General features: G+C 48.4%; 1 protein-coding gene across 1 annotated transcript in view; it reads left to right on the top strand.

Moving 5' to 3' along the window:
- The first annotated feature begins 526 nt into the window (after positions 1–526).
- Positions 527–11616, top strand: part of LOC310843406 (sodium-dependent proline transporter-like) — a 28281-nt gene continuing 17191 nt past the window's right edge. Inside the window, exons 1-2 of the mRNA XM_083736754.1 lie at positions 527–627; positions 9291–9531. Of these exons, the coding sequence (XP_083592880.1) occupies positions 595–627; positions 9291–9531 (274 nt within the window). The 5' untranslated portion in view covers positions 527–594. The remainder of the gene's footprint in view (positions 628–9290; positions 9532–11616) is intronic.

Below are 11616 nucleotides of genomic sequence, written 5' to 3'. Positions count from 1 at the left end.
AGGACCCTGCGACAGTGGCGTAGCGTGAGGGGTGCAGGGGGGGCCGGCCGCACCGGGCGCAACATCTGGGGGTTAGGGTTAGGGGCCGCAAATCCACGGGTTAGGGGGCGCAAATCCACGGGTTAGGGGGTGCAAATTACTTGCCTTGCCCCGGGTTCTGACAACCCACGCTATGCCACTGCCCTGCGAGGTAGGCCAGGCGCAGAGAGGTAGCGCCCAACCCAAGCGCGCACCTGGAGAACCTCGGGGTGTCCGATTTGAACCCTGATCTCTCCCGGACTCTAGCTTCCCCATACTCTAACCACTACACCACGCTGCCTCTCCTCCGGGTAGCCTTCATTCTCCTTCCCAAGAAAGCGGCCCCGAGCGCTGACACCGACAGGGGCCGCCCAGGGACCACACGGGGGCCGCTTGGGAGAAGCTTCCCACCCGGGGGGAGGAGCCTCCGCCGGCCCAGGTGAGCCGAGGGCGGGCAGGTGAGCCGGGCTGGCCCCGCCCCGGCCCCGCCCCCGCCCGGCTTCCTCTTTCTCCGGCCGGCAGCCGCGCCGGGTCTGCCGCGCCCAGGGGGCCCCGTCGGGCCGAAGCGCCGCCGCCATGCACACCCCGGCTCAGCCGGCAGCCGCCCCGGTGAGTGAAGGGGGAGCCTCACCTAGTGGTTGAAGCGGGCCGGGCTGAAGTAGGGGGGTGCCCCGGGATCCCTTGGTGCTGCTGGGGGGGGGGGGCGGAGGTTGCAGTAGCAGCTCGGTGCCGCTTTCCGAGAGCGTCTGGGCATGTGCAGAGTGCCTGATCTCTCCTAGCGAGGAACTGCGCGCAAAATGCTCCCTGGCGCAGCTGATGGGAATGATTTTTTTTTTGATGGTGGGGTCGCTTCTCGCTTCTGCCCCCAAAATCTCTCCACCTGACAGCCTTAAAGGAACCCCAAAGCCTATTTTTTGCCCCCTCCTAAGCCAAGATTGGATGGTCTTCGGGGCAGAGACCTCCTACCTCAGAGCCCAGAACGGAGATGAGCCCCAGCAGCGCCCCACTTTCTCTTCTAAGTCAGGATTCTTCCAGCTTGGGGCGGGGAACCCAAATCCCTGGACAGTCCAGACACCGTCTCCAGAGTCTGCCCTTTCCAAAGAAAGAGATTCCAGTTAAACATTAGGGAGAAATTTCTGGCTGTTAAGAGCCGTTGTGCCAAAAGATGGTATCTTCTTCATTGGAGCTTTTAAAGCAGAGGTTGGGTGCCCATCTGTCAGGGATTTTTTAAGCTGTGATTTCTACATTGTGGGGGTTGGACTAGATGAACCCCAGGGGTCCCTTCCAAGCTACAGTCCTGTGGTTCATTTCCTTCCTGCTGCTGATTTTCTCACCTGTCCACACCACCTGTGGAAGCCCAGCTCCACCTTTCGTTATGCCCAGCTCTGATCTGAACCGTAAAAGTCCCTCGTGTGGCACACCCAGCCTGTTATTGAGGATCTGTTAGGAGAATCGCGGCAGATCTGTGTCAGAGGAGAGACAGGGCGTAGCTCCCTCAGTTTCATCTAACTTCCTGCTACTGCACCTTTCTGCTATCCCACCTGTGTTATGCGAGGGGGTGGCACGACAGGTGCCCCGCATAGAAGTTGTTGCATCTGGCCTGACTCCGGCGTGCTGTGAAGGGAGCCCTGCCTCTCGCAGGAATGCCAGCTTGTCTCCCTTTATTTATTTATTTATTTTTAATTAAAATGTTGCTAAGTTGCTTTCCTGGGCAAACATCTATCCAAAGCAGCCAGCAAGCAAAACAACAGAAAGAGATGGTAAGAAACAGTTTGATGCAACATCAGCAAAAACAAAACAAAACAAAACAAGGTAACGCTATTCTAGGCTGCATGAACAGAAGTCTAGAATCCAGATCAAGGGAAATCATAGTCCCATTCTGTTTGCCTTGGTCAGACCACATCTGGAGTCTTGGGCCCAGTCCTGGGCGCCACAATTTAAGGAGGATGTTGACAAGCTGGAATATGTGCAGAGGAGGGCGACCAAGATGATCTGGAAACCAAGCCTGATGAGGAACGGTTGAAGGAGCTGGGTATGTTTAGCCTGGAGAAGAGGAGACTGAGAGGAGATACGAGAGCCATCTTTAGATATCACCCGGAAGATGGTAGAGCAAGTTTGTTTTCTCCTGCTCTGGAGGGTAGGGCTCGAAGCAATGGATTCAAGTTACAAGAAAAGATCCTGACTAAATATCAGGAAGAACTTTATGACAAATTGTCAGAGGATTGTTGTTGTTTAATCGTGTCCGACTCTTCGTGACCCCCTGGACCAGAGCACGCCAGGCCCTCCTGTCTTCCACTGCCTCCCCCAGTTTGGTCAAACTCATGTTCGTAGCTTCGAGAACACTGTCCCACCATCTCATCCTCTGTCTTCCCCTTCTCCTTGTGCCCTCCATCTTCCCCAACATCAGGGTCTTTTCCAGGGAGTCTTCTCTTCTCATGAGGTGGCCAAAGTCTTGGAGCCTCAGCTTCAGGATCTGTCCTTCCAGTGAGCACTCAGGGCTGATTTCCTTCAGAATGGATTGGTTTGATCTTCTTGCAGTCCATGGGACTCTCAAGAGTCTCCTCCAGCACCAGAATTCAAAAGCATCAATTATTCGGCCATCAGCCTTCTTTATGGTCCAGCTCTCACTTCCATACAGCACTACTGTAAAAACCATAGCTTTAATTGAGAGCTTACTCAAGTGCAAATAGGAAAGAGTTCTGCACTTTAAAGGCTGCAGGTGAGGCACCAGAAACTGCACCAGTGGTTGTGAGAAGGAGCTGATCACTTACTTGAAGAGGTGCAAATATCCTGGGTAGGTGGTGAAAACAGATTGCTGCTTATTTTTGCTCTCCCAAAATGAGGCCAAAACTTCAACCAAGGCAAGAGATGGTTGTAGCCGATCTTGCCAAAAACCTTCTGCCACTCGTGAGCACAGAATCCAATCAAATTATTGTTGTTGTTGCAATTTGTTACCTGCCCTTCCCCTAAAGATTGCAATGATACTAATATTAAGATACAATATTATTGTAAAATGCAATACAATATTGTTACAATATTTGCTGCTTTATGTTACATTATTATTTTTTATTTTTTATAATTAGAGAAAAGAAGGGGCCCATTGACTAGTGGGAAGTCAACTTAATGGAAAAATTGTATTAAATTTGATGTGATTTCGTATTGATTTATTATAAATTTGGAAAACTAATAAAAATATTGGACATTTTTTTAAAAAAATAGCTTAAAACAAAGGCAAGTCCTTAAAATACACATCTCGGATGTCAACAGCTGGGGTCAAGGGGCGAGTCTTCCACTTTCGCCAAAACCTGAGTGATGAGGATGCCATCTGTGCAAAGCGAGTGCCACAACTTAGGGGCTACCACAGAGAAGGCCCTCTTTTAAATGGCCACCAGATCCAATAGCCTGGGTTGGCGTGTCTCCCTGGCCCCTCAATCCTTCACTTTTTCTTGGTCGGCCTGAGCCAAGACATTTCGCTCTGTCTTCTGTGACCAGATGGGGTGCAGTGGTGCTGCCAAGGCGACTGATTCTCCCGGGCATTGCAGAGAGTTGAGGATGGGCTGCTGGAATTGAGCCATGTCCGCATCATTTTTCTGCCCCAGGAGCCCGGGGGGAGTGGAGCGGGGGTCCCCTGCCTCGCTGCGGTGCTTGCATGCCTTCGCCGGAAACCTGGGACTGAAGGGTTAACCGGGCAGCCTGTTGCTCTTTCGAGAGAGCGGCTCTGTTTCCTCTTCTGAAGTTTGGTAAGTTGGATGCAGCAAGGGCTTTTTGAAAATGGGATGACGAGGGCTCTTTGAAAATGGGACGCGTCATCCTGCCTTTCAGCAACTCAGCTGGGCCCCTTTCCGCAAACGGGAGAAGAACGCCTTTCATTTGGCGCAGCAAGGAAAACAGCGCACACCCCCATTTATTCAGTAAAAAGAGGAAGCAAGCGCTCTGCAAATCTTCAAGGCTGTGAAACCAATCTTCCCTTCAAAGGCTCTTCTGCCTGGCTGAATCCATAGGGATTCAGGAGGTTCCAGCTGGAAGAAACCCCCACAGACCTCCACCCCACTTGCAGTCTTCCCTGGGGGGCATCTGGTGAGTCACTGTGTGAACAGAATGCCAGACTAGATTCCTCCATCGCAGCGGGTTGGACTAGATGACCCCCAGGACCCCTTCCGACTCTGCACTTCTGTGAGTCTTTCTAGACAGGTCTTTAATAATAATAATAAATTTTATTTATACCCCACCCTCCCTAGCCAAGACCGGGCTCAGGGTGGCTAACACCAAGTAAAAACAATTGATTAAAATACAACTTAAAATCAAGATTAAGTATAAAATTAAAATGCAGCCTCATTTCAGTAGAAACTCAAATCAAAAACTTTTTGGGGGATGAAAATGTCAAATCTTCACCAAGGCCAGCTATCCAGACTGGTCCTACATGGGCCAGAAAAAAAGCCAGGGAAGTCCCCAAATAGGTGTTCCATCACAGAAGGAAAAAGGAAAAAGGAAAGAGGGGAAGGGGATCAAATTGGCTCCAAGCCAAAGGCCAGGCGGAACAACTCTGTCTTACAGGCCCTGCAGAAAGAAATCAGATCCCGCAGGGCCCTGGTCTCATGAGGCAGAGCGTTCCACAAAGTTGGGGCCAGTGTTGAAAAGGCCCTGGCTCTGGTGGAGGCTAATCTGACTTCCTTAGGGCCCAGGACCACTAGGGTGTTGCTATTTATGGACCTTAAGGTCCTCCGTGGGGCATCTTTAGCCTAGGTGCACATTCAGAAGGACGCGCAGAGGCAGCTAGGGATGGTTCAACTCTGCGCCTGCAGCTGGAGGCAGCCATGCTTATGAATGCCGGTTGCTGGAAACCACAGGAGCGGAGAACATTGGTCTTGTGTTCGAATCCTGCTTGCAGGTTTCCCACGGTTTGGCCCCTGTAAGAACAGGATGCCGGACTAGACGGACCACTGGCCTGGTCACGCAGCCGAGTTCTTCTGAGCTGCCACAACCATTCAAGGGTTGAGCTTTAAACGGTGACGCAAGAGATAAGAAGAGCCGAGCTTCTGGATCAGGCCCGGGGCTCCTGCAGTCCACCATCCTGTTCTTCCAGTGGCCAAGCAGATGCCCCCAAGCGGAGCCCAAAATCAGGACCGAGAGGAGCACAGCAGCAGCGCTGCCCCACCCCTCCTAGGACTCTCAGCTACAGATACTTGCAGGTATCTGACAGCAGAGTATCTACAAATGCACAGGACTAGCCTGTTGAGCCACTTACTGGACTTATCCAGGTGACGGAGTCATGGACAGACTCTACCACCTGACCCCTCGCTCCGCCTGCTTCTGTACACCAACCATATGTCCTGTCTCCGACAGCGCCCGGGTCTCGGGCATGCACACCCGGATACACGGTGCATCTAATTTGTGAAGATGGAAAGGCACTTTGCACTTGCTCAGAGGCAGTCTCTGCATTGTGCCGCACGCTCTCAGCGCCGAGGCTTCGCTCCGACCTAATCTTTGTTGGTGGGTTTAACTGCATTTCAATCCCATCTTGTTCTCTGGGAAGCCCAAGGCGGCACACATCGTTCTCCATTCTCTGTTTTTATCACCCATTTCCTTGGAGGAAATGAAGGCCAAGTTAATGAAGGCCGAGCGATGATGACTGGCGGAAGGGGCCCACCGCGTGTTGCGCCCGAGTGGAAATTCGAACCCGTCTCTCTTGCCTGGATAATACAAAAGTTTGAAAGAGTGAAACGCTTTTGGGGAGTGCCCTGTGCAACAACAAAGGTGAGGGCCTGTCTGCTTTCCCCCTTGTGCATTTTAACGTCAGTGACGCCTCAACCTCTTCCGCCTACTTAGCTGCTGCAACAGGAATTGCAGATAAAGTTCCCAGAGAGTTGGCCGTCCAACTTCCATTTAAAAACCTCCCCCAAAGGAGGGGGCCAAATGAAGTCACAGAAGGCGCTGAGGTAAAGCAACTGGGGTGTGGAATTTTTGTAAATTTAGCTTTTGGAAATCTTCCCAGGAAAAACATAATCTGGATACCTTTTGGAAACCTTTGAAATCTACCCACCCGGGAAGAATGGCAGATGAAGGTGATGGATTACATGGAACTGGCGGAAATGACTGGCAGAATCCGAGACCTGGGGGAAGAGTCGGTAGAAGAAGATTGGAAGAAATTTAAAGACTATCTACAGAAACATTGTAAAATTAAGGAATGTTAGAAGGAGGCTGGAATGAAGTTATGTGGCTTTAGCAGTAATGTTACAAAGGGGTATGTAAAAATGGATTGTTAATAGGTGAGAATGTAAAGTTATAATATATTAAGATAAATTATTAAGATAAAAGTAAAAATGGAAAGGATTTGCTGAAATAACTAATTGAACTAGAATACAAAAAAGAGAGGTGTGAAGAGGTCAGGGAAACAAGTAAATGAAAGACAAGATATGGAAAGGTTGATTTGTTTTTAATTGTTTTTATTTTTCTGTATTTTGTATTTTTTTTCTTTTTTTTTCTTATTCTTGTAATTTTTTTGAAACTTTAATAAATATTATTTATAAAAAAAAAGGAAACCTTTGAAATCAATACATTGAAAGGAACCCTGATCATAGTCTTGGTCTTTTCCCCATTCCACATATAAGGGAGTTTTTGTTAAATTCTCTTAAAATAATTACTTACTGGACACTCAGTGTTCTTTTTAATTATACAGTTTTATACTCGTTGAAGTATAAGAATGCAAGTTAAATACAGACCTACCTCGGGTTACAGACACTTCAGGTTCCGTTTTTTCAGGTTGTGGACTGCTGAAACCCGGAAGTACCGGAACGGGTTACTTCCAGGTTTCGGCGGTTGTGCATGTGCAGAAGCGCTAAATCACACTTTGCACATGCGCAGAAGTGCCAAATTGCAACTTGTGTGTGTGCAGACACGCCACTGCAGGTTGCAAACATGCATCCCGCACGGATCACATTCGCAACCCGAGCGTTCACTGTACTACGGCAAGAAAAATGAACGAAATATGTTTTAGTCAGACTGGATTGGTGTCATTTTGGTTGTTTTTTTCAGATGGCACAAATTTAAAAAAATGCGAATGCATGTCAGTTTTGGAAATGTATACATTCCCCCCCCCCCCAATCTTGCATCACTAAAATATATCGTGATATTATGGGTGGAGGGTGGGGTGATTCAGAGTTCTTCTCTGAGGGTGCAAAGCCACCCTTCTCTCGCTGCACCTGTGGAATCCAGCAGCTCTCTAAACCCTCCAGGTTACGAAACCTCATTCCTGGGAACTGCTGTGGGCCTGTGGTCTGGATCCAACCACACGAGGAGTCAACAGGGTGCCCTCAGCATGACCTCACCGGCACTTCTGGGAATCGCAGCGGGTGCAAAACAGGAAGCTGGCGAAACAGACCAGAGACATTTGCTGGGCTCCCAGGGGCTGTTGCTCCACTGCTGCCTTCTTTCAGTAAGCTGTGGGGCTCTCCAGATGTTTTCGACTGGATGGAGTTAGGCATCCAAAACACTATGAATGTGAGCTGCATTTTTTCTGCATTTTATGACGAATGCTACGCAAGAAACACTCCCCCCCTTCTTTCGTAAACAAGAGATGAGGCGCAAGCGTCGTGTCCGACAAAAGCATAATAAAAGTTAATTCGGGGGCTAAACTAAATTTGAAGGAGCTGGGTGGATCTTTGGGCGGCACATATGCTAAAAACAGCCCTGCACTCTCCCCTCCATGGTGTTAGAATTCCTGCTCCATGATTGCAGTCATGGGATTGTTGTCTATCACATGACGGTGTATGTTTTGACTCCACAGAGTGGGAAGTGACGGAGACAGGATGTTTGTGTTCCTGCATTCCATGAAGTGGGACTATTGTCCTATCTTCTTTTTCTCTTTGCTGTCTCATGCTAGAGAGAGAGGGAGCCATGTTGCAGTGCTCCGTGTGTGTTTATATGTAAATAAAGTAGATTAGCCAAAATGCTGAGTTGCTGAGGTCTGTCATGTGCAAGGTGCGCAAACTCTGCGGATCCCTAAGTGTGCCGGTGTCTGTTGGCATCGGTCACTGTGATGTTCGGGCTGAAGAAAGCTAATGAAGCTCCTGAACGAATGACCAGGAGGGAGAGAACATGCCTGTCGGGCATGTGTCTCTGCCAGGGTCCTACTCGAGTGTAGGCTGAACTCCTGACAACTTTTCCTCTTGTCAACTTTTTCAACTGCGTATTATTTCATAATCCATGGCCTCCAGGAATTGTTGAGTGGGAAGGGAGCCTGAGGGCATCTAGTCCAACCCACTGCAATGCAGGAATTTCAGCCAAATCTTCCCTGACAGATGGTCACCCAACCTCTGCTTTAAAATCTCTGAGGCAGGAGAATCCACAATCTCCCGAGGGAGACTGTTCCACTGAGCTAAAAAGTCCAAAATGCTGTATTGGGTATTGTTGTATTTTCCCAATTCCTTGCTACTAAAAAACCTAATGGTAGAATATCTGCAACTAGCGAAGGTGACAGGAAGGATAAGAGGCCGACCGAAACAAAAGGTCTATAAGGCGTGGAGAATCTTTAAAGAATACTTTACAAACTATGGTATAAAAGGAAACATCTTGGCAGAACTAGACTGTATAAATATAAGTTAATAGGGAGATAAAAAGAGGCTATATAAGAAATATGCAACTGTGCGGTATACTGTAAGTTAATTGATAAAGTACAGTGAGATTAATTGGAAGTCTTTTTTAATTTCTTTATAAGTTTTATAATTGATTTCGGTATCATGGGGGAAATTTGTTGAATATCTGAAAGGAATATGTGATGTGCAAACAACGATGGCGGGGTTTCAAGAGGCACTGTGAAAGTCGAGATATATTGTTAAAAAGAAATAGAAGTGGGAGGGAAGTTTAATGGCAATATAATCAGAGAAATGCGTAATTGAGAGGTAAATATGGATGATTGTCAGAGAAGCCGAAGGAAGTTCAAAAAGAACTAAATTTGTGGAAATTTCGATAAGATTGTATACTTGTGTTAGAAAATTAATAAAAATTATTTATAAAAAAAGGATTATAAGTGATGTTATACTAATTTTGTTGTTTCGTATGTTGTGGTTTGTTTGATTTCTCCATTATTTGTTTTGTTTGTTTGTTTGATTGCATGCTTGTTTGTTTGTCTGTTTTCCCATAAATGTATTTATTTTAAATCAATGAAGATACACTTTTTTTAAAAAAAAAAAGTCCGAAATGAAATGCTGCAGCCATTTTTTGCAGCGCCTCCTTCTTGCCTCGATTTCTGGTGACCCTCCTTCTTTCTCCTCCAGCCGCCGGGAGGTGCCATCCTGATGAATGGGGCGCCCCTGGAGGGGGTCCCCCCGTCTCCTGCCAGTCCCGCCCAGAGCCAGCTCTCCTTCCAGATCCAGCCGGTGACCCCGTCCCCTGAGCCCAGCCAGCCCCGCGGGACGTGGGGAGGGAAGTACGAGTTCCTCCTCTCCTGTGTCGGGTACTGCGTGGGGCTGGGCAACGTGTGGAGGTTCCCGTATCTCTGCTATCGCAATGGAGGCGGTGAGTGGCTCGGATGCTCTTGGCAAAGAGACGCCTCATGCTTCTAGTCCCCAGCGTGGCGGCTGGAGAGCTTGAGGTGGGTTTGGCAGAGGGTGGGGAGCTAGGTCCTTGGCTGAGCTTCATGGCTTGCTCTTGGTCATTCATTATTTACCGTATTTTTCGCTCCATAAGACGCACCTAGTTTTTAGAGGAGGAAAACAGACATGTGATTTGACGGTCAGTTTGGGGTAGCCCAATGCAAAAATCCTGAGAATCCATGTGGATCCGTGCTTTGTAACCATGTTTTTGCGCCATTGCGACCCCACGAAACAGTGGATGCGTAATTTTATCGGTGCAGGCTGTAGCCATGGACATGCTATGTGATCTGATGGTGAATTTGGGGTGACCCAATGCAAAAATCCTGAGGATCCATGGGCTTTTACCTCCCCCCTCCCAGGCAGCCTCCTTTATCGCTAGCGTCCCTTATCTCGCTTCTGATCACTTGCTGATCAGCTGCTTCCTTTCAACACTCCCTTTCCTCTTGTTTTCTTTAGTGTCTTTTCTTTAGCTGGAGCAGTTTTTGCTCCTCCTTTTCTTCTAATTTCTCTCCTCATTGCTTTAGTCTTCCTGTTTCCCCCCTTTGCAAGTTTGCTGTCTTTTCCTCCCCCCTCCCAGGCAGCCTCCTTTATTGCTATCATCCCTTATCCCACTCACAAGCGCATGCCAATCAGCGGCTTTGTTTCAACACCCACTTCCCTCTTTCAAAAAAAAAAGCATGATCTGCTTTTTGCCTCTGGGCAATTTGGCCCCCGGGGACCACACATTTGCTCCATAAGACGCCCAGACATTTCACCTTACTTTTTTAGGAAGAAAAAAGTGCATCTTATGGAGCAAAAAATACAGTATGTATGTATGTATGTATGTATGTATGTATGTATGTATGTATTTAATTTATATACCGCCCTATACCCGGATGTCTCAGGGCGGTTCACATAAAAGGATCACAGTATATAAAATAAAAACAAAAGCAATAACCCAATAATACACCTCTCCAAAAAAAAACCACATTTTAAAAGGGTATGGGATATTGGTCAGGTCAACCAAAGGCCTGGTTGAAAAGGAACATTTTTGCCTGGCGCCTAAAGGTGTAGAATGAAGGCGTCAGGCAAACATCCCTGGGGACTGCATCTCACAGATGGGGAGCACTGCAGAAAAGGCCCCGTTCTCGTGTTGCCACCCTCCGGACCTGTCAAGGAGGAGGCACATGAAGAAGGGCCTCAGAAGATGATCTCAGGGTCCGGCTAGGCTCATATAGGAAGAGGCATTGCGGTCCTGAGCTGTTTAAAGCTTTACAGGTCAAAACCAGCACTTTGAATTGGGCTCGGAAACAAATCGGTAACTAGTGCAGTCAGACCAGGATCGGTGCAATATGCTCAAACCATTTTGCTCTGGTGAGCAACCTGGCTGCTGAATTCTGCATCAGCTGAAGTTTCTGACCCTTCTTCAGAGGCAGCCCTACATATACCACATTGCAGTAATCTAACCTTGAGGTTACCAGAGCATAGACAACAGTAGTTAGGCTATCCCTGTCCAGATAGGGGCGTATCTGGGCCACCAGCCAAAGCTGATGGAAGGCACTCCGGGCCACTGAGGCCACCTCCCAGGAGGACCCTCAAGCTATGAACCTGCTCCTTCAGGGGAAACTTAACCCAATTTTACAGCCAGGGCACAGAATCTGTGCGCTTTGAGGAGGATTCACAGCTTCTATTTCTGCATCTTTCCTCCTGTGGTTTCGAAGGACTTTGCAGCCTCGCCCCAAGGAGAGGCTGGTGCCCAACTTTCCCCATCCTACCCTCCGGCGCTGCCACCCTAAAGCAGCTGCAGTTGAGCTTGCCCTGGCAGCACCCCGAGGCTGCTCCTCTTCTGGGAAATGGACCACACAGGGAAAGTCTTGCAAAGCATCCCTTCTCCAACGGTCTTAAACCTCAGAAGGCAAAGCAGAGAGCAGGTCCTGAGAGTGGCGGGTATTTTCTCTGCATGCCACCAAGCAGTTCCACAAACCTCCAGAATATAAAGGAGAAATTGAAAGTGTAGGCCCCTGGCACT

Source organism: Podarcis gaigeae (assembly GCF_964106915.1).
Source record: "Podarcis gaigeae genome assembly, chromosome: 4".
NCBI classification, from domain to species: Eukaryota; Metazoa; Chordata; class Lepidosauria; order Squamata; family Lacertidae; genus Podarcis; species Podarcis gaigeae.
The sequence above is the reverse complement of the archived record's forward strand: the minus strand, read 5'-3'. Positions and strand labels throughout refer to the sequence as shown.